This window comes from Meleagris gallopavo, chromosome 11 (genome assembly GCF_905368555.1).
Source record: "Meleagris gallopavo chromosome 11, MGAL_WU_HG_1.1, whole genome shotgun sequence".
Lineage (NCBI taxonomy): Eukaryota > Metazoa > Chordata > Aves > Galliformes > Phasianidae > Meleagris > Meleagris gallopavo.
The window spans coordinates 2,014,748-2,040,228 of NC_139414.1; the positions used below are offsets into that span (position 1 = coordinate 2,014,748).

Consider the following 25,481-nt stretch of genomic DNA (forward strand, 5'->3'; position numbering starts at 1 on the left):
GCGCGGGGCACAGGGGGGGCTGCCCTGAGTCACCGGGGGCTGCGGCTCCCGCCCACGCCCGGGGGCCCCGCGCTGTGCCGTGCCGTGCCTGGCGCTGCCGGAGCGCCGCGCGGAGCCGCCCGTCCCGTCCCGTCCCGTCCCGCAGCCCCGCAGCGCGCCGCCATGACGGGCAGGTAAGGGCGGGAGTCCTGCGGGGCCGCACCCCGTGTGGGGAGGGCCGGGAGGGCGGCTCCTCAGCTTGGACAAGAACAAAACGTAAAGATAAAAAGTGCCCGTCCTGCATTAGATTGCCTTTAGAAATTAGTATAAATACATAAAGCAGTGAAGCGGCCGGGAGGGTAAAAGCTGAGATGCTGGAGGGAGGAGAGCCTTGCCCATCCTGCTGATGGGAGGTGCTGCAGTGCTTCGATGGTTTGTGTTATATTAAGGGTAAAAGGTGATGTCATAGTGCATTAAAGGCGTTTTGTCACTCTAAAATTTAAAAGGTCAGCAAAACCACGCAACTTGAAGGATATTTTTATTCTTCTGTTTCATCTTCATTTTCATTCTTTACCGCTCCCTTTATTTCTCTGCTCTGTAAAGCAGAGGTGAGTTAAGTACAAATGCTTGGAGAACAGGAGGCTGCGGGGAGACCTCATTGCGGCCTTCCAGTACTTGAAGTAAGTGTATAAACAGGAAGGGAACGGCTGTTTATGGGGTGGATAGTGATAGGACAAGGGGGAATGGTTTTAAACTGAGACAGGGGAGGTTTAGGTTGGATATTAGGAGGAAGTTTTTCACTCAGAGGGTGGTGAGGCACTGGAACAGGTTGCCCAAGGAGGCTGTGGATGCCCCATCCCTGCAGGCATTCAAGGCCAGGCTGGATGTGGCTCTGGGCAGCCTGGGCTGTTGGTTGGGGATCCTGCACATAGCAGGGGGTTGGAACTGGATGAGCATTGTGGTCCTTTTCAACCTAGGCCATTCTGTAATTCAGTGAAATGCAGCCTGAAGAACTGCAGATTGGTTTGGAGGTCGGGGGCCTGAAGGACAACAAAGTGCAGGTTGAATTGGAGATTGCGGGTTACTGAGTTCTGGTTGATGATGTTCCCCTCTGTGCCTGTTCTGGGTCCCAGTCAGCCGCCTTCTGCTTAGTGGACATGGAGGATCTCTGCTAGTTAACACTCGCCTAATACTTGTGAAATTGTTGCTTCTCTTGCTTATTTCCTCCTACAGCTTACCAATGGAATATATTTCACTATGATGCTACAAAACTCCTTTTTAAATTATTTATAAGAGAATAATAAGGAAATGATAATAAAACACAAAGTGGTTTTCATGGTGATGCTGATCAGACAACACTGACTCAGCTGCATCCGTCGCTCTCCACTCCTTTTGTTCTCTTAAACACTGCCTTCTCTATTCTCAATACTTTAATTCTTTTCAGTGTTGCATGGGCCCTGCTTAGCTCCCAGTGGGGCTGTGCAGTGCTGCCTGCCCCAAGCTGCTGCTCTGCAGGCAGTGCTGTGCTCGGTGCCCCGGTGTGTGCCTCACTCATGTGGAAAGCAGTGCTGTGGGGTGCAGCAGCTGTGGGGCACCTGTCCACCTGAGAGCTGGGCGAGATGCTTTGTGAGACCGGGTCAACAGTGTTCTGTTGCTTTGATCTGAGAGTCTCCTTCAGGGGAATGGATTGATTATGTGAAGACTTGGGACTTAACACGGCTCCATCATCAAGTCTGGCAGAGCACTAATTGCTGCTATGACCTCCAAGTGTGCTGCCTTCAGCAGGTGATTAATTAGCAGTGGGATGCAGGAGAGAGAGCTTCTCTTCAGGGCTGCAGCAGAATGGCAGGCAAAGTATGAGGAACAGTGCTGGAGCACAACTGCCTGCATCCTGCTGGAGCACAACTGCCTGCATCCTGCTGGAGCTCTCCTGGAACGCCAAGGGAACTCCCCTCAGGAAGGTGACTCACTAGATGTCCGTGCCAGGGCTCCCTGACCACCTCCCTGCTCTGCCATGGGGTGCCATGGCTGGCCTGCGCCTGCAGGGCCCGGCAGCCTCAGGGCTGTACTGGCGGCGGCAGGGCCGGGCAGGCACGGCCAGCAGGGCCCAAGGGTAGGTGTGTGGGGGGCTTGGGGGCACAACTGGGGGTGATGGGTGTTCTCTGCGTCAGGGCAGGAACTGTCTGTGCTCAGCAAGACAGGATGAAGCCTGGTTCTATTTCCAAGCAGATTACGAAGGAGAGGACTTTCCTGGTGGGGAAGCTTTCGGTTTTTAACAATAGCAGGAAAGAAGCAGTGGAGAACCTTTCCGTGTGGAAGCTAGGTTGTTCAGAGCCAGCAGCAGCTCAGCTCTGGTTAGTGCTGGAGTGCTTCGGTGCCGTGGGGACAGAGGAATAGTAAAATGCAGTCATTCAAAGCACTGAGGCTCAGTAACCTGTTGGTACTGTGAGTATCAGGCTTCTTGATTTTAGCGTTTGTCTGTCAGAAACTGGAACTCCTGGCATGGCTGCTGCATGGGATCGCTCACCTGGCAGGCAGAGCTGCTCCGCTCTGCCCAGGCAGCTACAGGGCTTGGCTTGAGGGTTTCTTTTCCTGTGTTTCTAATTAAAATTATTATTGTCGTTACAGTTTTCATTGGTTAACTTTGGACAGGGGAGCAATTAGCAGAAATCAGCTCAGTTAAGTAATTGCATCTCAGCTCTGAGGTCTGCGTGGTGGCGAGAGCAGTGAGTGTGCAGCAGAGCTGTCCTTGTGGCAGCCAGGAGCTGTGAATTTCAGTCTTGTCTCAGACCTAGATGTGGTGCAATTGGTTCGGCTGCTCAGTGTGAGCCCTGCATCCCTCCGTAAAGCCTTGTTTATCCCAGTGCTTTCTGCTTAAGCCTACAGCCACTGCTTAGTGGCTAAATTTTCAGTTTTTCTGGCACGTTGTTGTGGGTATGAGTGTAATGGAAGGGTGGTGGGAGGACAGGGGAAGGAGTGTGAATGCCATTGAGGGGAGATGGGGCTGTGCAGGAGTACAGAAGGGACTGGTGACAGAGAAGTCAGCACTGAAGGAGCAAAGAAACACAGCTCTTCAGCAGGAAAGCAGCGCAGAGTGATGATGGGAAGGGAGAGGAGATCGATACTCGTAGTCCTCTCACCTTTGCAATGTGTGATTTGTGTTCAGCTCTTTGTTTTGTTATAGCTGTCAGAGCCTTCCAAAAGAAGGTGAGGGTGCAGTGTTGTTTGTTTCCTTGATTTGCAATCAGGTTTCATTTTTTTTTCTTCTTTTTCTGTTTTGTACCAACGTGTATTTTTGAAGCCTTGATGATGATGGTGATAATTATTTAAACCTACTTCTGTGGGTTTGAACACGTTAGCAGCTCTCGGGAAGGCTGCCCTTCATTGTGCATGTGGTGGCAATCCAAAGCAGCACTGCTGGTGGTAACTGATGAACACAGTTGGAAGCAGTCAGTTTTAGCAGTGCTGGTAAACAACCATCACCACAGGCTCCTTGGAGATAGTGGAAATGAAGAAGAGGAACGCAGACCGTGTGCATTGGAAGCCATTTATCAGGTGCACGTTACGGGCAAAGTGCTGCATGCCTGATAATAGAGGGGTGGTGTTGCTGCCTTGCAGATGCGACCTGTTAAACACAGACACTGCTTCATGGTGCTGCCCTGGGCTGAGCAAACCTCTGTCCTCTGCAAATAGCAGAGGGTTGTGGCTGGTAGGCCAAGGAGAGGCGAGAAGCTGTAAGGTTTGTCCCCACGTTGTGACCGTAAGTTGCTTTTCTGTGTTGTTCTTCGTTTTGCTTGCCTCTTTGGCAGTAAATCACAAGGAAGAAGTGTAGATTTTTATTGAGAATTTGGGTACTCAGGAAGAAATGCCACAATGCTACTCAGCTCACAGCCAGCCAGCTAAAAAATATTTCAACAGGGAGTGAACTGGAATCATAAAATGCTAAATGGCTTGGGTTGGAAGGGACCTTTAAGATCACCTGGTTCCAACCCCCTGCTACAGACAGGGACGTCTCCCTGTAGCCCAGGTTGCAGAATGGAAATATAATGTGAGGAGAAGGAAAATGCTGCAGATTAAATTGTGCTCTTAGCCTTATTGAATGCATAACAGGTCACATGTTTGGGAAATGGGAACGCTTTCTTTTTTCTCCAGCATTTTGTGGCAGGTTTGGTAAAATCACTTGATATTTTAATCAGCAGTAAGGGCTTAAAGCTCAACCATGCCACAAGGATGGGAAGCAGCCCCTCTCCTTGGCTGCTCTGATTTCTATCCTGAGGTCTATGACATAGCCAAATGGTGATGGCTTTCTCTGGGTTTGACTTTAAACTACCCAATGTATGTGGGTCTGTGCATATTCTGAATGACTACATAAATGTTATTGCATTGAGATGTCTTCTGCATACGTGAGTCTATTGGCAGGTCAGCAAGAGTGGAAAGCTCCTTTCTAGGATTCCTTAGTGTAGGTTTGTTCTGTCTTCTGAGGTTTGGATGATGCCCCGTGCTCTTGTACCTTGAAATGCTGCCTTCAGGTTTCTTTGCTGTAATGTCTGTAGGGTTTTGGTTATCTCTACATTAAAGCAACTCCTTGTTCAGCACTGATGGGGCTCTGAGCACCTGGTGGAGCTGTGGTTTCCCTGTTCATTGCAGGGGAGTAGGACTAGATGGCCTTTTGATGTCCCTTCCAATTCTAAGGATTCTGTGATCATTCTGCTGGAAGTTGTGCTGTTGGGTGTTGTCACAGTGTGTTCTGTTGGGTTTGCACCAGGATGTTGAGCTGGTCATGTCCCCGTGGCCTTTCCTGTCTTTGTGTCACCGACTTATTGTTAAAACAGAGGAGGATTTTGTGTCTTACTTCATTGCAAAAGAACTGGTGAGCACAGAGTGCCAGAAACGTTCCATGCTGGAGGCTGTCCTTGTGCTGTGTGGTACAGCAGCTTGCTGCTCAGGGGGCTGTGTGTGACACTGAGCTGTTGGAGCAGGTCCAGAAATGGGCCATGAAGATGATCAGAGGGCTGGAGCACCTCCCCTATAAAGACAGACTGAGAGAGCTGGGGCTTTTCAGCCTGGAGAGGAGAAAGCTGCAGGTGGACCTTTTAGTGGCCTTCCAGGACCTGAACGGGGGAGTTGGGGAGGGACTTTTTATAAGGGCAGGTAGTGACAGGATGAAGGGAAATGGCTTTAAACTGGAAGAGGTAGATTTAGACGAAGTATTAGGAAGGAATTCTGTCCTGTGAGGGTGGTGAGACACTGGAACAGGTTGCCCAGTGAGGCTGTGGATGCTCCCTCCCTGGGAGCACTCCAGGCCAGGCTGGATGGGGCTGTGAGCAGCCTGGGCTATGGGAGGTGTCCCTGCCTACAGCAGGGGTTGGAACCAGGTGATCTGAAAGGTCCCTTCCAACCCAAACCGTTCTGTGATTCTATGGTCAATTGAGTGGATGCATCACAAGAAGCTGAGACTCTTTCCTCATTGTGGTTTTTCCCTCCCTGTTTGGACGTGACATACAGGATTTTAAAACTGCATTCTATTACCATATGGGGAACTTAGATTACATGATGACAAGTGTGGAAATGTTATGGAAGCAGTTAGGTTAACTCCCATTTTAGGAGAAAAAGGGGAAACAGCCCTTTGAGTGATTTGTGAGTGTGACTCTGTGGGTTTATTTCAGCCTCGCTTTCTGAGGAAGTGAAGCCAAGCCAGGCAAGATGGCTTCTTTCGTTTTGTACCTTTTCAACTCTTCAGCAGTTTCAGCTAATTTGTCAGGAAGGCACAGGCTTTGTATGTAATTATATCCCAAGGTGTCTTGTGCACATCAGCTACCGGGTAGATGGGGGAAAGCCCCATTGGTTCCCGTGGTCAGGGGGAGGCTGTGGTGGAAGATCAATGCTTATACGTTGGGAAATCCTAGGAGTGCACATCCTGAGACCAGAAATCCTGAGAAGTAGGGATTAATTGGGTTTGCTGCTCTCAGAACTACTGCTTTATTTTGAACGGTGGGGATTTGATAGGGGCTTTAGCAGGATGACATAATGGGGTGGAAAACCGGCGAAGCAGCCAAAAGTGTGTGACAGAGAGGTCTGCTACATGACTTAGTTCTGCCGCTGTGCTGCTGCCTACCCACTTGAGTTGCAGGAGCATTATTTCCAACTGATGTCAGTGCTGAATTGCCTCAGTCATTGGTGGGGTGTGTGCGTGTGTAAAAGGGAGTTGAAAGCACTGGAAATTTTGTGTTCATAGATGTTGGAGAAGCTTGGATGGCGTGAGTGTATTCCTGATTTGCTTATGTTCTCACTCTTGTCTTTGTTCCAGTAATATGTCTGATGCTCTCGCGAATGCAGTGTGTGAACGCTGCCAGACTCGATTTGATCCCGCGGAGAGGATTGTGAACAGCAATGGGGAGCTCTACCATGAGAACTGCTTTGTCTGTGCTCAGTGTTTTCGCCAGTTCCCAGATGGACTTTTTTACGAGGTGAGGTTGCACGCTGTGTATGAGAGAAAAGAAATATCTTTGTTAAAAGGCAAAGAATTAGGTGAAAATTATGACAGAAATATGAATTCCCATCTTTCTTGCATATTTAATTTCTAAGCTTTAAGAGGGTCTTGCAGCTTGGTTTCTTTTTTCCTTTTTTTCTTCCTCTTACCTACTTCTGTTCATCAACTAAACTGTGTTTGCTTTTTGGGTAAGAGGCGTTTCAGAAAAGATAACACAAATATATCTTAATATTTCATTAGGCTTAAGTGATAGTTCGCCTTTATTTTTAGGTATTTTGTACCAGACTTTGCCAACTGAAGTTGGCAAACCCATACAAAACAAGTTTAAATCTTTTCACAGGTTGTGTGCAAGCATTGCTTTTGAATAATACATTATTTTAAACATGCTGCATTCTTAGTTTTTTAGTCCTCTGTAGGAGGAATAATTCTAAATACACAAGTTAAAAAAATAAATTATAGGGAAAGAAACTCTGGGCACCCCAGGATTTTTGTTGTCTTGTAGGAGCTTTGCTATTGATTTAATTATTTGCAAAGCAAATTCACTATGAGGCTGAAGCTGTATTTGGATGTTGCTTTGAGAAAATCTCTGGGAGCTTAAAAACAGGAGAGAAGGGAGACTAGAACTAAAAACCTTTTCTGGTCTTGTCCAACTCATTTTTTCAAGTGGAAAATGCTAAACTGTAAGAACTGATCACCATTCAGTTATTCATGATGGCTCGTTCTCTCTTTTCAGTTTGAAGGTCGGAAATACTGTGAGCATGACTTTCAGATGCTGTTTGCTCCTTGCTGCGGGGAATGTGGTAAGATGTACAAATACATTTGTACAGCCTCATCCAGCTATGTAGTTCCCACAGTGAGCTACACTGTTAGGGGCAAGCAGCCCTTCTTTTAGCAGGGTTGGCCCTGTAGCATAGACATCCATTGAAACACCACAGGTTCATAGAATCATAGAATGGCTTGGGTTGGAAGGGACCTCAAGGATCATCAGGCTCCTACCCCCTGCCACAAACAGAACCACCAACCTCCATATCTAACACTAGACCAGGCTGTTACTGCCACCACTGAATGCTGTCTAGCCCTGGGCTGAATCTGGGGTCATTTTAAGGAGCAGGAAATCTGGAGGGAAACAAAAGATGTAATCAGCAGTGATTTGGGGCATCCTGGTGGTGGGAAGAGGGTTTGGTTTTTTTTTCACCAAAGTTGTAAAGTAGTAGTTCTTGGGAGATTAAAGGGCAGAATTATTAAGGGCTGTAGATGATTGATAAAACTGTTTTCTGCATGGATCTCAAGGTGTTGCTTTCCTTTTGTAGGTGAGTTCATCATTGGGCGTGTTATCAAGGCAATGAACAATAACTGGCACCCAGAATGTTTCCGTTGTGAGCTCTGTGACGTGGCACTTGCTGACCTGGGTTTTGTGAAGAATGCTGGCAGGTAAAATGGAGCAGGAGCTCTGGAAATTTTGTCAGTATGTTGTTGATATGAGAGTGAGATGTTGAGCATGCTCCATTGGTCATCTATCGGGAGGTGAAGCTTGTAGAGGTACAGAGGAAGCTTTAAGGAGTAGCCTGTTGTGGGATGGGGAATTAAAGGAAGAACAGTGTTCTTTGTTCAATGGAATGTGTAGAAAGCAGAAACTCAAATGTTAGTAGCTAGTGGAAGGATACTGAAAAGAAAGGGATTCCAGATAGCAGGTGAGAAGAGGGATTGTGTGATGCTGAGTAGGCTGTTTATCAGGTAATTTCTGATAAACGATTCTGAAGCAATTCAAAACATAGCAAAAGGCTAAGAGAACAATGTGAGGATTACACCAAAACATATTCAGCATAAGATTTCCCAACTCTTCAAAAACCATTCGTTTTATATAAAGAAATACAAAATCAAGTCATAAGGTAGATTAATGCATTTAATTAAGAAGTAAGAAACTAAAAACTTGAAACTTCTACAAAAGGATATCATAAGAAAATAAACCCATTTGACATTAGTACATAATGCTATACAATTCATAGTTAATTTCAGGCTTTCATATCTTGAGCAAAGCTTAGTAGTTTCCTGGGGTTTACATTTTCAGTACCTGAAGGGTGAGGAAGGTAAGTTACATGTTTGTACCCTGTCCAGCAGGGAGATTCCTCCACTCCCTTTTCTGTTCTGTCCTGCACACAACTTTTGTCTTAGTTTTTTGAGCTGGGCATAATAAATTTGACTTGTGACACCTTAGCTTGTTAGAATCTGTGCTGTTGTCACAGCACCTAAGAGTATTCCTGGGTCTTTTTAGGAAAGCAGCTAGGATTGAAACAATTCAAGCATGAAAAAGAATGTTTGATTTCATAATATGTGGGCCAAATTTTAAATGGAAAGTATAGGAAAGGAATGTGTGTGCCTGTGTGTCTGTACGTTCCACATTTATTTCACCTGTCGTGTGGTTTTCTATAACATTTACCTCTTTTGCACAGAAGCTTTCTGCTAGCAAATGCTGTTGGAAACTGTTGTGTTCATTTTCCATTTTCTCACTGTACCTGATCTTGCTAGGTCTGCCTCTCATTCCCAGGTGTGTTCCACTGGATATAATTTGTATCAGGAAGGATAGTTAAGATAATCCCTGCTTTATCTGTAGCAAATAAATAGTCTGGCTAGGTAAACTGCCAAAATGAAATAGTTGTAAAACACCTTAATGATGAGAATTTCTTCTGGGCAAAGGGAACATCAGTAAAATAAATACCCTGGAGGTGATTAAGAGATGTGTAGATGTGGCACCAGAGGACTTGGTTGGAGTGATGGCACTTGGTAGGTCAGGTGAGTGATTGGACTGATCTTGAAGGTCTTTTCCATCCTAAATGATGCTATGATTTCTTCTTCTGCTGGCTTTTGTCCACCTTTACCAATTTTTAAGACAGAGGTTCATAGTTTTTTTGATTCGGTATGTAGTAAAGATGAATGCTGTATTCCTAAGCAGACCTTCTTTAGTTGAAGCACTATCAGGATGTCTGATGTTTGGCAGGGAACTACGTAACAGAGGCAGTGTAGTAAACATTGTCTGGCCTCTTTCTGAAGCTTCGAGCTCATCTCCTGCTCTTAGCACTTGGAAGCAGTTAAAAAATGGTCAGTTCTCTCTTAATTGCATTCCTGGTTGGATATGTTACAGCATTTTGCTTTTTTGTTTATTTATGTATTCTGCTATGGCTTAGTGCCAGTTTTCTGCCTACGGTGTATAAACACTGAGCATGCAACTTGAACAGAATGTACAGTCCTTGTGAGGAATGGATCTCTAGTGTTGGTGCATTATGACATTTTAAAGTACGCTAATGCACTGTGCATAGGAAAAGCCATTACTGAATGCTTTGTGAATTAAATTATTTTGCAAAAAGAAGCTGTCTGTTTAATAGCCCGTGTTCCCTTAGTTGTTCTTAAGTGCTCAGCCCTCAGTTTCACATCTTGGCAGTCAGTGTGGCTGTACTTGTGCTTGCAGTTTCAGTAAGACAAGAGCACGTAATCAGAGGGGTTCCTGTTAATTTCAGTTCCAGGGAAATGACAGAACTTCCCTCTGCAGGAGTGAGCCCGGCCGTGGTTTTATGCTGTCTTTCTGCATATCTGCACTCCTCTGATTTTGGCGGCGCAGCCTTTTCACATGGAAGCAGTGGCAGGAGTCACGTTCACAGCTCAGATTTCGCACTCAGCGAGCTTTCGTTCGTCTTCCCCTCACACGTCTGCGGTATCATCACCGTCCTCTTACCACAGAACAGGTTGCACAAAGCATCACGGAATTTCTCAGCTACAAAAAAATACATGACCGGGTCGAAGGCCCCATTCAGGCTGGTGAGGCAGGAAGTGATGCGGTTATTGAGTGCTAGCAGGCGCTGCGTCTCGCAGGAAGCCTTGGTCCCGTTGTAATGGAGGATATAAATGTAGCGATTGACGTGATAAGGTACAAAACAAACCAGAAAGATCATCAGGACCATGATGATCATTTTGATAGCTTTTTCCTTCAGGTGTTTCTCAACTCTGTTCCCACTCTTCAGGCTTCTGATGATCAGTAAGTAGCAAGTCACCGTAGTAACAAATGGGAAGGTGAAGGCAACCGCTAAGGACACAAGAGCGTGACGTGACGCCTTTTCTCTGTAGAGCTGCAGGCAGATGGTTGTGTTGTTCATTTCCACAGTCTGCACGCTGAGCAGCAGGGGTGCCATCGCAACCCCAACTATAAGCCACAGGAAGGCACATGCCAGATGGGCATAAAGGGGCCTGCGGAGCTTGATGGACTTCACGGGGTGCACGATGGCCAGGAACCGGTCGACGCTGATGCACATGAGGAAGTAGATACTGGCATACATGTTGAGGTAAAAAAGGAAACCCGTGAGTCTGCATGGGATCTCACCAAATGGCCAGTGGTTACCAGAAAAATGGTACACCAGCCGGGTGGGGAGGACCAGCACGAATGAGAGGTCAGCCACAGCAAGATGCATCAGGAAAATGTTGGCGGGTGTGCTGGACTTCTGGTCCCGAATGAAGAGCCAAAGAGCCAGGGAGTTGCCAATAAAAGCCAGGATGAAGTCTAGGAAGTAGAAGGTGGCAAAAAGTACGTTCTCAAGGTGTGTCTCTTTGCCACATTGCTCTGAAGTTTCCAAAGGGAAGTTTGACTGATTTGAGCAATTGAAGAACAGACTTGAGGGATATGCTGGGCCTTTCATTTCTCACCACGGTTTTGAAGCATAAAAGAAAAACCTGAAAGAGTTGAGACAGCATGTTATAGTTTAAAAAAAAAAAAAAAAAAAAAAAAAAAAACCTGTTTTTTGGAGAAAACACACATGGAAATCAGTGAGGTCTTGTGCTTGCTAATACTGATATTTAATAGGATGTGTCAGTCTGACTTTAAACATGTACATTAAAACTCTGCTCAGCTGTCCAGCCCATTAATTCCCACTGAAGGAACCACTATTAAAGAGACACTAGCTAGTTACGAGTTTGTCTCCAGCTTGTGCTGGGCTTAGTTGAGTAATAGTCATATGCTCATTTATCAGGCAAATGGAAAAGTGGAAGCAGGTTCTGTATGTCTAGCTAGATGTTATTTGTTGTGTTTAATTTGAAAGACTGGTTTAGGACTGAAGAGGCTTTCTGAACTTACTGTAAGGTGCCCACTACATTCTTGTTTGTTGGAGCAATAGAAAGCAGGTCAGGTGTTGTTAATTTTTTTTTTTTTTTAAAGCAAGATTCCTGAAAATCTTTTGAGAATTCTTTTATTCTGATGTCCTGCATTTATGGCAAACACATACAGTACCAATATTGGGGGAAACCTTTCAGATAGGTAGCAGCATCTCATTTGAATAGCAGAAAAGCAATACATTGACTCAGAAAATATTGCTAGAAATACCCTTGCTGTCTTCTGTTGCCAAAACACTGTCCTTCCCTGCATCTACTCCCAGTATAACTCTCCCCCTGTAGCTTATCCAGGGGCTTTTCCAAGTTGCAGCGTAGTAAGACTGTGCTTAGCTTTGGCAGCCTCTGCAGGGTACTGAATAGCATCAACCACAAGTTGACTACATTTTGTGGGTGCTCACCCCTGCCTTTGTATGCACTCCTCATCTGTGAGGGTCAGTGGTAGGGAAATGCAGACAGTCTGAGCTTCCAGTGCTGTCTCTGTTTCTTGGATTCCTCAGAGGTGTTGCAGTATCCACAGCAGTACCTCCATTAGTTGTACTAATTGATGATTACAGCACAACATTCAATACATATTTAAAGAATAAGCAGCTAAGGAGGCTGAAAACTGTAGCTTCTTGTTTCTGTGTACCCTGTGTTCCTGTCTCAGTACCCTCAGGTCACTGAGGCAGCATCAAATACAACTGTGTTTGAAAAGCATTTGGAAAAAAACAGTGAAATAATGATAGCAAGAGGCAAGAAGAATTTCCGTTTGGCTTTTCTGTCTGTTTGCTTTGCCTGGGGAAACAAGGAGGCATCTCTTGTTTCTTTGACACATTCTTTACCCATTTGAATGTTTTAAGATCGGTCTGCTCCATTTTCCTCTACCGAGATTGAAATTTTAAGGTAGAGGCTGACACTGTTACACAGCATTGTGAGTCTCGGGCAGAAATTACACTGCATGCTGAGATCAGTAGGCAGATGGTCCAAGGCATGAAGCAAGGCATCCAACTTCCAACAGAACTTAAAATTTGAGTATATTCACTGAAATGTCTGATTAATTGCAGACCAGTATATTGGAAACTTGTAAATGAAACTCCAAGGTCATTCCCATCTTTGTCAGCTGTTGTCACTTTCAGGTGGACAGGAAACTGCAGTAGGTGAAGAATGAACATGCTGGGCCACTTCTGCTTACTGCATGGCTGGAGAGACCAGAGTCAGCAGAAAGGAGAACAAATCACATTTGGAAACAGGAATTTCTTTGTGTGGCCACAGAGGGGCCTTCTCACTCTATGCACTCCCCAAACACAATGTGTGTCTGTGGCACAAGAAAGACTAAGTTTGGGTGTGTGGGTAATCACTGTTTGCTGCCAGCTAGAGAGAACAACACTTTAGTAGATGGCATTACCAAAAGTGCATCTAGACTGTCCTTTTTTCCAAGGGGCATTTCATTCTCTATAAATACATGTGTTATCTTTTTACTGTGCAGTTCCTGTTGCTTTCATGAACAAAAAGAAAACTCGCAGTTGCATTTTCTGTGTGAATTTCCTGGGGTTGCTGGAGAGCACACAAGTTTGGGTTCTGGTCTTTATTAGTCCCATATAAGATAAAGCCTACAAATCTTTTTGAAGCCAAGAGTTTGGAGTTTCCAGTGATGAATGCTCAAAGACTTGTCTTCCCTGGATGGAATTGGTTTAACTACGTATTTTTCTATTGCGCAGCAGTGAAGATATACACTGAGACCATGCCTTTCTATGGGCTGTTAGTTTACAGTGGTGCCTATCATCTTTGTTTAGTTTTTATTTTATCTGCAAAAATGTAATGGTCTTTGTATGTTCACACACCTGTCAGTGATGAGTTAGTTGGTCTGGTGGTAAGTGCTCATCTTTATGTGGTTACACCACTGAAAAAGCAGTAGGTACAGGACTGGGCCAGCTGAGAAGGCTAAAGGGAGGGTAGCAGACAGGGATGTCTCTTCCCTTGATGACAGTGATTTAACTTCAGGAAGCAAAGCAGTAAGCCCTGCTTACAAGCCAGATGCTTGAGAGTTAGCAGCTGATACACTGAGCTGATTTCCTATGGAGGATGTTTGGAATTCAGACCCAGCTGTGTGCCCATGCTAGATGTGGACTAGTCATTTCAGTCAGCAGTTTTGTCCTCAGTGATGTCAGCACTGACTCTGCCAGGACATATTTTCACTGCGAGGTGCTGTGGGGTGGAGGAGAAGGGAGAACGTGTGTCTGTCTGTAAGCTCAAATGTGAGTGACAAGAAGGGGACCCTTAGAGCAGATGATAAAATCAATAAGTTGTGTCTTGTTCAAGTGATTGCCTTCATGTGAGATCTGCTCTTACCTTATTTACTTGTTGGAGGAAGGGGAAGGAAGACATCATTCATTGCCTGGTCAGAGACCAAATGAATAGAGAATCACAGACCCTCAGAGCTGGAAGAGACCTTTAAAGGCCACGTAGTCCAACTACCCTGCCCTGCACAGGGACACCACAGCTGGATCAGGTTGCCCAGGGCCTGATCAGCCTGGCCTTGAAAGTCTCCATGGATGGAGCATCCACCACATCACTGGGCAACCTGTGCCAGTGCCTCACAGGGAACTTTAATCAATTTTTGTATTTCTTTACAGTTCTGTTTATTGACAGCATGCAGCACTAAAGTAGGTCAGAGGAAAAGCTGCTGTTTTGCTAGGGTTACTTGTTGAGGTTATGTCTGGAGCAGAGATGTTTTTGACAGAAAGCTGCAACTTTACAAAAATAATGGCTTTTGTAGTTGTAGATTGTGGAAAGCCCTTTGCACTTTTATTCTGCATGTCTCTATCAGTGTAAATAACTGATTTACTTTTTAGGCTTTTTCTTTCTTTCTGGTTTGTTAGCTTGCAAAAAAGGACACTCGTAAATCCAATAAAACTTTTGTACTCACCTGTATTTATGTTGAGAACAAACTTGAAACTTTCCGAAATGTCCTAGAATGTGTAGTTTGAGCTGATGTATATAGTATAGCACAAGAGGCTTTCACTCCACAAACAGAAAACTTATTTGGGAGTCTGTCTCACTGCCCAATAATTTCCTCTTGGACTGCTCTCCTGGTGCCGTATGAATATTTCTTGATGTACGTATTGCTGAGCAGAGTGCTGTTGTGGAGGGAGCCATTATCCACCCCCCGGGGCTGAGCTGGAAGGGGGATGTCAGCACTCATTAGGAATGCATGCACACTGCCCGTGTTTTATGTCCCTGTTTCTGTTCTGCTCAGAAACAAACAGAGAACAATCCCTGGGCTGTCGGTGCAGGTTACACTATCAGTTATACTTACTAATAATGCAAAAATGAATAAACAGAAAAAATAACTCATCATAAATTCGTTACCTGGCTAATTTGAAGGCTTTGTTACGATGCTTACTGCAGATAAATTCAAAGTGTATGTTGAAATTTGTGATGGATTTCGGGAAATGACTTCTTGCTCATCTGGAAGAATTTTGGTTTGGGAATATGCTACTTTGGGGGGTTGTATTTCTGGTTGTAGCATCTTGTCTCCAGTTTTTCTGTGTAAGTGTTCTGCCTTAGAAGTAGCCCACCTCTAGCTGATGCCGTTCTCCTGACAATCTCTCCTGCTGAGCCTCCCACCCCTCAGCTCAAGCACTGGTTTCCTATAAGCATCAGAGCGGTGTCAGAGCAATGGACACACAGCAGTCAGCTTTCCTGGCCAAAAGGATGGACGTTAAGGACTGAAGAGTGAAAAGTTTGGTGTTTTGATCTTCAAAATGTGCTCCTTTTTCTTAGTCTCAGACATTTCTGTTATGTTCATGATCCCAGTTTGCGCATCTTTGCACCTCGCTGACAACAGCTAAAACTCACAGCGCTAGGAAAGCTCCTTTGCTACCCTGCTAGAGAAATTTGTCTCTTACCTCTTCACAGCGCGGTCCTATGGGTGGAGAGTTGGTTCCTTTTAGGGAAGATCTCGGGGAACTCCTTCTGCTGATGGCAGCAAACCAAAACGAAGCAGCTACGGCGAAACCAGGGAGCTGATCCAAAAAGAGAACACGTTTGCAGGGCTGCTGAAGGTGCAGAGGGGTGCCCCTCTATATAGCGTCCTTCTGGCTCTGATAGTGCCTTATCAGCTCAGGCACACAACGGAGCAGGGAGAGGACACCCCTGCACTGAAGAGCATTCTTCATCCCAGCTGAACCCTTGGCATGGGGCTTGCTGCTGCTGTTGCAGATATGAATGTGCTGTATGAATATTCCAGTGTTCGTGGTGCTCACTGAAGGCCGCTGCTGAACTCCCAGCCTTTCACACAGCCCTCTTGGAGTCCCCTGATTATTTTAGGAGGGTGGAGTGTAGCATTGTTTGGGGGAAGTCTGGTATTAATAGGCACAACAGGACAGTTCAGAATGGGATAATTCCATAATGGTGGGAGTGCGGAGAGGGAGAGGGGCGGCTGCTATGGCAACAGCTCAGCCTGTCCAACACTTCCCTTTGCTTGCAATAGAGGAGGGTCTATGGGACGGCAGAGAGGGCCTGTGAATGGGGAGGGGTTGATAATGGTTTATCAGTGCAAATGGCTGAAGGCATCTTATTCAGCTGAATGAGAGGGGTCTCTTTCAGGACACTTGCTTCGGGGTCCCTCTGTCCTGCCCCATATAATTACTCTCCATTTGACAGTGCCGAATAAAATCGATGCCTTTATGCTGAAATGAGCACAGCTGCATGTTTCCTTATAATGGGGTCCTGTCTACTTTTTCTGGATTCCGTCTGGGCAGACAGTAGTTCCAGCCCTGGAGAGAGACTCTTGATGATGGGAGGACTCAGATTTGGAGAGAATAATGATGATACTTAGCACTTGGACAGGCGCCTGCCAACTGAGGGTCAGAAATGTTTTGAGGTCTCACAACAACATCTGTGTTGAATCCTCATCCCCATTTTACAGATCTAAGGGTGATTCATCCTACCAGAATTTTGGAAGGGGTGATGAGTCCGCTGCCGCAGCCATAAATCCATTTGAACTTTTCCTTTCGTCTCCTGTCTGTTGAGAATGACCTGTAGATCTCAGCAAGTTTCACACAGCAATACAGTGAAAGGAATCAAGTGGGATTCTGTTGTGTGTCAGATAAACCTGCAGAAGTGAATCCTCTGTCAGTTTTGCTTTGCCATAAATGCTTTTCTTGCTGCTAGAGGGCTCCATAAGAGGGAATTAAACTGAACAGTTTCTCCTCAGAGCTTCTGGATACCGGGATAAAACTGGTGGATTCCTGCAGCCTCTATAGAAGTCTCTTTTATGCTCTTGCCCAGGCTTTGCTACCAGAAATTTGGCTTCTCTGCCTGCTGAGGGCTGTGCTTGTAATTTGTTCTAGAACAAGTGATAGAAACACAGTTGTATTTGCCACATAAAATCACACAGTTCTTTGTTCGCCTTAACTGAGGACTAAAAGGAGTTAGGAGACAGAGGGGCTAGGATTCAAGAGGTTCTTGTTTATCTATTAGCTACTGAAGATTAAGGAATCCCATTCAAGCAACATTCTTTGGTTTAATTGTTCTTAATTCTCTCTGCTCTGCTTCCTCCCAGCTCCCACTCCTGTAATGCCTCTGCCATAGTTATTAAAGGAGAGAAGGTGTGTAGGGGAACTGTCATGTCTGGGCCTGAACTGGTGATTTAGCACCTGAGGAAGGGGTATGGCTGGCAAATGGGAGCACTGGTGCCAGAGACCCTCATCAGCAGCTGGGTGAGGCAGCTGTTTTCTTGTGTGTGACGGTATTCCCAAGAATACTTTGCCTGGTATCACGGAGAACTTGTCAGAAGTAGTTTTGCTGCTTCATGGTACAAACAGGGTGTTGCTGTCTTTCCATGCCCACCTTTCGGAGAGGATTGGACCTAGAAGAACTGGAAAGGTTACCTGAAAGAGTGACAGGTGATGGTAGACATGGAATATGTCTATAATGTGGTACATCATGGAATCACAGAGTGACTTGTGTTGAAGGGCTCTTAAAGCCCATCCAGTCCCAATCCCTGCCAGGTTCATGGACACTTCCCACTATACCAGGTTGCCCATCCAACCTGGCCTTGAACACCTCCAAGGATGGGGCATCCACAGCTTCTCTGGGCAGCAGTGCCAAGACCTCACTGCCCTCCGAATAAAGAATTTCCTCCTAACATCTAGCCTAGATCTCTCCTTCTTAGTCTAAAACTGTTCCCCCTTGTCCTATCACTCTGCCTGTGATATAAATATAAGCATAAATCAGGGAATGTTGGAGAAGGATTCCAGGAAATATAACTTGGTAGCTATTCTGTATACTCTTTTCTGTGCAACTGGTGTTAAAGACAGGATATTAAACTAAATAATGTTTAGTCTGACTCAGAAGATTACATCAAGTACACCTTGATCTCACAGTGTACATTTTTTTAGGAGAAAGAATTTCATCATGTTTTTCTTTCTTTTCTTTGTTCAACCAGGCACCTGTGCAGGCCGTGCCATAACCGTGAGAAAGCTAAGGGACTGGGCAAGTACATCTGTCAGAAGTGCCATCTGATAATTGATGAGCAGCCACTGATGTTCCGGAATGATTCCTACCATCCAGATCACTTCAATTGCACCCACTGTGGGTACGTTCTGGTATTCTAAACCCTGACAACAAAGGAGAAGGAAAAGTTCAGTCAACAATGCAGTCCTTTCCAAGGCCTAAACCTTGCTGCCTTCACTTTGTTAAAAAAAAAAAAAGGAATTCTTTGATGAAAAATAGAAAGATATTGGGAAAACCTAGAAGAACTGCAGTTTTATTTTGCTGTTCGCTGTTCTTCTCTGCTGGATTTGAATGAGACCTTTTTGTACTGAAAACAGTAATAGTTACTTGTGAGAACTTAAGTCAGAGGCTGTGTGCACATTGCAGTAAAGGTGCTGTCCAAAGATTGCTGGTGCCAGACTATTTAAAATAATTTCACTTTGCATTTGTGGATAAAGGGGGAAAAAAAAGGATGACTTGTGGAGTTGTGGTGCTGTCTGTAGCCGTGCTGTACCTGTCTGACCTCAGTTATTCTCAAGAGAGGCCGTGTAACTGGAGCACAGCGTGGGTAACAGCACTGAGAAATAAGGTGAAGTGTTGCTGCTGACCACTCAGGAATAGTCCTTTACCTGAGCTATCTCATTCAAAGATAGTATGACACTGTGTAATTGCATGTAAGTACACCATATATTTTTGCCAGAGTGTGTGCCTGAGACATGATGACAAAATGAGAAAGCAATTATAGAAAAAATAGTATATAACAACTGCATTTCACTAGCTTAGTTTAATGGCAGTGTTTATAGCATGAATGTTGCCAAAATAGGTTAACTTTCAAGTTCAGTCTTCCAAGATTTCACCTCTGACGTTAAGGAGCTTCACTGGGTGTTCTTACTTCAGGGACACGTTTGTGTTTTCAGGAAGGAGTTGACTGCTGAGGCCCGGGAGCTGAAGGGAGAGCTGTACTGCCTGCCCTGCCATGACAAGATGGGAATCCCCATCTGTGGAGCCTGCCGCAGGCCCATTGAGGGCAGAGTGGTCAATGCGCTGGGAAAGCAATGGCATGTTGAGGTGAGGCCTTCCCAAATCTGAAACCTCCTTCAGGAGCTGTTTTGGAAGACAGAAAACTAATTGCTTATGTTTCAGATTGACTTCCTTTTGAGTGAGTGAATGAGTACTGCAGGTTTGTCAGGACTGCACTGTCAAGGTTCTTGTGGAATGTAGTTCACATAATGGCATTTACTTACTAATAAATTGAAATAATTACTTACTAGGGTAGATATATTCTTTCCACTCCTGATTAAAAGGTTTGTAACTGTTAGAATTTGTGAAGTAGGCAGAACCAGTTCAGTTCTTGCCTTCTAAGCCTTTTCAGCTCAATTTTTCTGTTACTTTCAGCTAAGTTGTCAGAGCATGCTCTAAAGCTTTATAGTGATTTATGGATTTAGTGATGTAAACCTCCTAGGGCTGAGCTGCATTCATACTAACCACATTTTATATTCCTGTTTCTCTTCTCTGAGATAAGGAAGGCAATATTCCACAAGTCTTCTCAGCATCGACACAACACAATTACCCTTCCAGCAAGTGCTCTCTTTATCATTAATGTAATTCTTAATGAGTTATTGTAATATCCTAAACATTTCATCTTTCACTCTCAAGGATTTTCCTATCTAAGTTTTATTAAGGCATTAAGTCTCTTGTATCGAGCCATGATTTGCAGCCAGCGTAGCACCCAAGCAAGTTTTTCCCTGGTGATGGAAAAGTCACACTGCTTGTCACTGAGTGTCTTCTTTCTTTTGCAGCATTTTGTTTGTGCCAAATGTGAGAAGCCATTCCTGGGGCACCGCCACTATGAGAAAAAAGGACTGGCTTACTGTGAAACTCATTATAACCAGGTAAATTCTACCATCTGTGCTGTAGGTGCTTGCTCTGACTGCCAGATGCTTTCGTAGTCTCAATTTGTAGAGGCACCACAGTATTAAGAGATCAATGGGATTTAATTGGAAAAGTAGGTTTTCTTGGTAGATGTGAAAAGTAATGCTGAGAACATACTAGAAATGTCTCAAGGAGATGAATTTTTGATTATCCTTTGAGATTGAAAACAATGACCGTGGGCAGCAATAAAAATTCCTGTAATTCGTGTGGACATTTGGTTACTTACTGGTTTCTGTAGGCCTAAGATAAATGTTACGCTGCTTAAACCGTAAAGAAAAGCGTGTTTCACAAGTCAAAGCAAATGTGTTTTTTCTATATGATGATAGTGAACAGCTATGAGTTTGGTGTTTTCTTCTGTCAGATAAATTAGTCTCTCTCTCATAAGAAGTGTTGCTATTTGAAAATAGCTCTAGGTTTTGTTTTGTTGCTTTCATTGTAGCATCAGGAGATATCTGTCTTTAGAGAATACACTTTACTGATCCTGTCATAGTCAAATTGCCCCATGGACAAGATTTTAAGACCATACAACAGTGGAAGAGTGTATGACAACAACAACAAAGGCCTTGTAGTATTTAGTGGTATGAGATCCAAATGAAAATGGGCCATTGGCAAGCGTATGAGAAGTTATTCAGAAGATTTAAATTGGTACATTTGGGGGCAACTGCAATATCTGGGAATTCATTAACTGTTAGGATTGAACGTTCACACCAGCTGTGTGATTTGGGGAGTGTGAGCAGTCAGTAACACGAGTTCCTGTTCTTACTTCTTTCACTGTGCAGCTCTTTGGAGATGTTTGCTACAACTGCAGCCACGTGATAGAGGGAGATGGTAAGATTTGTTCTCTTCTCATTTTGGGTCACTGTCCCTGTTCCGTTTGTTAGTGCAGCTGTTGCAGGCTCACAGTTGCAAGGCACCAGTGTTTCTTTTTCACATCTGGCCTCATTTGAATTTGGATACAAATCCGAATTCAGATAATCTGGCAGTTTCCTTTTATTTTGTGCTTTTGCAGTGGTATCAGCTCTTAACAAGGCTTGGTGTGTGAACTGCTTCTCCTGCTCCACCTGCAACATCAAGCTCACACTGAAGTAAGTCAGTGTTTATGCTCTGGGTCATATTAAACATTTGCCCCTGAGGCAGAGTATCAGCTTGGGAGTACTGTGAGCCAGCTGCCCTGAGGGGCAACATTTTGCTGATGCAGTGATTTGCAGTGCCATCTCTCTGCAGGAGTGCTGATTTCACAACTAACAGAGAGCTGGGACCCAACATTTTCTCTATCTTATTTTCCTCCTGTTCACAAAGGAAGAATTTCTTTTCTGAGGAGGCTGGGTCAGAGGACAGCTGTACAAAAGGAAGGTTTTAAACTCTGAATAACTGCCTATAGTGAAATTCCTGCAGCTTCCATTGCTCCTTAGTGTGGATGCACCCCTTGCTGGCAGTGCTTGCAATTACTTAGAGTAGCATAACATTTTCTTTCAAAATAGTTTCAAATATGTAGAAGAGGAACAGAAAACAAGGCAGTCCTACGTTTTCCTTTCTCAGGTTCAAATGGTTCAAATCCTTATCCTGCTTTGTTGGGTTGGCCCTAAAGGCCTGGTATGTGAAAGCACATGAAAGCCCAGCAATTTCCATTCTAAGATAACAACATTATTATCCTAGGCTGTTATATACAAATGTATGGCAAAGTCTTGCTTCTAACTAAGCTAGCAGTACTAAAAGCCCCAGTTCCCTGATTAAAATCTGATTTTTATATTTTCATTATCATGGAAGTGAGGCATTTTACACATGTAGTAGAAAGCAAGCAATTGCATTTCTAATTGCACACAGGCTTGATTTAATCAGACATATAACTTGCAAATACTGCTTTAATAGCCCACTATGGTTTGTGTTAAAGGAATAAGTTTGTGGAGTTTGACATGAAGCCTGTATGCAAGAAGTGCTATGAGAAATTCCCACTGGAGCTGAAGAAACGCCTGAAGAAGCTGTCAGAGCTGGCATCCAAGAAGGCACACCCCAAAGCCCTGGATTTAAATTCTGCTTAAACAGGTCTGTCCATCTGTTGACTGCGCTCTTGCAGTCATAAGGTGCTGCTCACAGCAGCTGTTGATCAAAAGAGAATTACTAAGAACAAGTGAAACCAAAGAAGAGTGGTACCTTGCCCTGCTTCTGATAACGTGGCCTGCATCTTGACTCTCTCTTTTTCTCAAGCAACTGCCTATTAACACTTGCAGAAAAAGCAGTTTACAGGCTGGTTATTAACTTGCTAACATCTTATTTTTAAACTGTACAGCATCTTTCTTTCTTTCTTTCCTTAGTTGAACTGTACTTCTCTCTCCATTCCTCTATAGTCTAATGAATTTAGAAACACTAATTGAGTGTAGGGGTGGAAGAAACATGTTGTTTGCTCTTTTTTGGTTCGAGTTTACTGGATAAGCTCAGAAGCCAATAGTTGCAACACCTTCATTGCCTACTTGTCTGACTCAGAACCAATGTTAGGACCGCTGAAGAAGTTTACTTTGCTGTTTCTCTGTTCAGCAATAAGGAGATTGCAGTTGCCAAGGCTACGTCAGCCTCTTCTGGATGGTTGGGCTCCCTTTAGGGAGGTGCTGGCTGTGGAAGAGGATAAACTTTGTTAGAAACTGATGCTATAATTTCTCAATCTGTCCTCTATCCATCATGGATACAAGAGATTCTGGTGGTCAGCACAAAGCACATCCTATCCTCGGACAGAGCTGACACTTCTAGATGTTTTATGAAACCCAGTTGATAATACAGTGTTAGTTTATTTGATTCAGCTTCAAATCCAATCCTTCTCGCTTTGTTTGAAAGGTGAGAATACACTCTGAGGTCACCCTCCACAAAGCTTAATTACATCAAGAGATTTCTGTTATTTGTAGTTGATCACCAATGCTATCTTACAAAGAAAAATCAGTGAATGTTTTTCATAACATTCACCCAAATAAGAGCCACCCAACATCTTTCTTCTTAAGACCTGAATGTGTACTTAAACAGAGGACCTCAGACCTGAATCTATACCTTTGAATATATAGTTTTGTTTGCAGACTTCCTTCTGCTCTGTAGTTTTTCTTCTCACTGATGCAGTTTTTCTCGTACAACCCAAGGTGCCAAAAATATATTGGTTTTGATCATTCTTACTGTTTCTTTAGGGGTGATCTGAACTAATCTGAGCAGACTGAGATGCCTTTCCATGAATAGTTGGAGGCTGTATCTGCCCTTTTTGTGAGATGGACAGGATTGAAGGCACTGGAGGACTGCTGTCCCATGTGGGATTTAAGTCTACCAGAAAGTGTATAATTCAGCAGATGAAGTGAATACAGCAGTTGGGCCTGAGGCAGCACCCTGTTAGCAAGAAGTTAAAGGTTCCTCACTTCTTGCATGTGTGAGAAACAACTGGATTGGGTAATCTACCTTAAAATTGACCTCACTGCCACTGTGCTCTGCTCCAAATGGATCTGCACAAGGTAAAGCACTGATAGCTGCTCATGTGCTTGCTGTGCAGCCACTGCCCATGGAACTGCAGCAGTGGGAAGTCATGGTTAATTGTGCAGATAAGAGTCCCATGCACAAGACCATCCCTTAGATACTGGCTTTTCTGATTCGATTTTCCTCCAGCTGCTCTGCTTTATTATTGTCATAAGTTTCCAAACGATTTTAACTGGGATAGTCCTTATCCACCCCAACAGTGATGAGGGGGTGGGCTTTAATCAGCTGGTAGAACTCTCCCATTGCCTTCTGACCCGTATGCACTGTGGCTTACACTAATTGTGGCTTTTGTCACTGCTTTAGGAGAACGTGTGCCTTGTCCCTGTTCTCTCACTAACCCGTAGGTGGTCTTTTAGTTAAGGACCCAAGTAACAGCATGTCTTTTAGTGCAGTAGGATGTGGGCACTGCAAAGATTTTTCCTATTCTTTGGCTGGTTCACAGAATGAAGCACAAAAACATCTGATTTAGATATGTTATGCAGCTTGATCTCAGCATAAGGCATGCAGGTCTGTTCCTGTCATCTTAGTCACAAACCACACCTAATGCCAAGTCTGAACAGCTGTGTACAGCAGCTTCTGGGAAGATGCTGGGGAACACCAAGCTGTGTACCTACTAATGAAAACAAGGAGTATGTAGCTAGCAGGCAATAGGAAATACTCTTTCTGTGGCCACTCTCAAGTTCAGCAATGGACAATTCAGACATATAGAAGCAGATGGAATTATTTATTACTGCAAATAGAGATTTTGTCTGTGCTTGCACTTTGTCTCATGCTAGAAATCAAGTAGACCTAGTAGGCTTCAGTATTCCAAGAGCAGTTGGTATCATTCTCTTTGTTAAGGTGTTCAGTTTGCATTCTGTCCTCATACTCAGAGCATTGCCCAAAAGAAGTGGAGTGAAAAAATCATCATAGTCCCTGTTCTCTGTAAAGAACTGGGAGTGGTGATCTCTTAGCAGCTCTTAAATTACTAAATTTTCATACCTATTTTTCTTAGCCTACAATGTACAGATGGATAGTGGTGAATGTTACTCATGTACCTTTGGTGAAGCAATGGAATTGAAGGAGAAAAAGGTCATTAGAAGTAGTTTAAACAGATGCATCTTCCCTCTACCTCTTTGGGTCCGCTTCTAAAAAGCCTTGAGTAGAAGATAATGCAGACTTCAGAATTGCCCTTAGTGCCTCTCATGAAGCCAAGGTCTTGGTCAGAAATAAGCTGCCTGCTTTTTTTCCATTGCTGTAAGCAGATAAATGGCCAAATTCATCCTAAGTATCAAACCTCTGGAGAGCAGAGATTTATATCAAGGTTGAATTTGGCTCAGAAGTCTACACTAACTAAAAGCTCATGTAATTACATGCATTTCTAGTTTACATTCCTATTTATACATACTGACTTACAATCACTAATATTCACTGATTACACTTGAAAATATTTATGCTTTTAGAAACCACAATATGTGAAGCTTATTTGTATGAAAAGGGCACGTTAATCACCTGCTGTCTTTCTTTATAACCTGCTCTCTTAGGTTTGCATCCTGGCCTTTATTTTTACACCAATCTGTGCAGTGTTAGCAAACATTCAACCTCCTGGACAGAGAGTTCCTAGATGTGAGCTTTGTATCAGATGATGTGACTGACATGTGATCAGGTGGTGAAGGAACAGATTGCACAGAGCTAATAAGTGCAGTTGCAGTAGTCTGTAAAGCACTATTAAGTGCTGAGGACAGGATAAGTTGGATAAAAGAATTAGCAGCAATTAGTCATGGTTCAGGCTTTGATGATAGGTGTGGGCTCTGCACAGTGCAGAGCTCTTTTTATCACACATTGCTGGTGCTGTCTAACCTAACATGTGACTGTGGATTGAAGTATTGTAATATTGTATCTGTTTATATTCCTGTAATAAAGTTAATTGTACTGTTACATTTTAAGTCTTTGCACACCAAAAAAAAGTGAA

The 25,481-nt window shown here is 44.1% G+C and overlaps 2 protein-coding genes across 8 annotated transcripts; one reads left to right on the top strand and one right to left on the bottom strand.

The window, feature by feature from the left end:
• The first annotated feature begins 9 nt into the window (after positions 1–9).
• Positions 10–25,447, top strand: LIMS2 (LIM zinc finger domain containing 2). 7 transcript variants are annotated; one of them, XM_010716614.4, is made up of 11 exons: positions 1,980–2,092; positions 6,287–6,446; positions 7,203–7,269; positions 7,780–7,900; positions 18,051–18,200; positions 19,015–19,165; positions 19,897–19,989; positions 20,809–20,857; positions 21,039–21,114; positions 21,921–22,072; positions 23,194–25,447. In XM_010716614.4, exons 1-10 carry the CDS (start codon positions 2,004–2,006, stop codon positions 22,066–22,068), a joined length of 1,104 nt encoding a protein of 367 aa, XP_010714916.2. In that variant the 5' UTR covers positions 1,980–2,003; the 3' UTR covers positions 22,069–22,072; positions 23,194–25,447. The 7 variants fall into 7 exon arrangements, 6 of the variants coding, with proteins under 6 accessions (XP_085089010.1, XP_085089012.1, XP_085089013.1 ...); XM_085232884.1 differs by lacking the exon at positions 1,980–2,092 and adding an exon at positions 10–173 and having other exon boundaries at positions 21,921–25,447; XM_085232886.1 differs by lacking the exon at positions 1,980–2,092 and adding an exon at positions 518–659 and having other exon boundaries at positions 21,921–25,447.
• On the bottom strand, positions 8,344–16,112 carry GPR17 (G protein-coupled receptor 17). The gene is made up of 2 exons (XM_010716617.4): positions 15,508–16,112; positions 8,344–11,185 (listed from the first exon to the last, which is right to left on the bottom strand). The coding sequence occupies exon 2, from the start codon at positions 11,149–11,151 to the stop codon at positions 10,117–10,119; it is 1,035 nt and encodes a 344-aa protein (XP_010714919.1). The 5' UTR covers positions 11,152–11,185; positions 15,508–16,112; the 3' UTR covers positions 8,344–10,116.
• Positions 25,448–25,481: the final 34 nt, after the last annotated feature.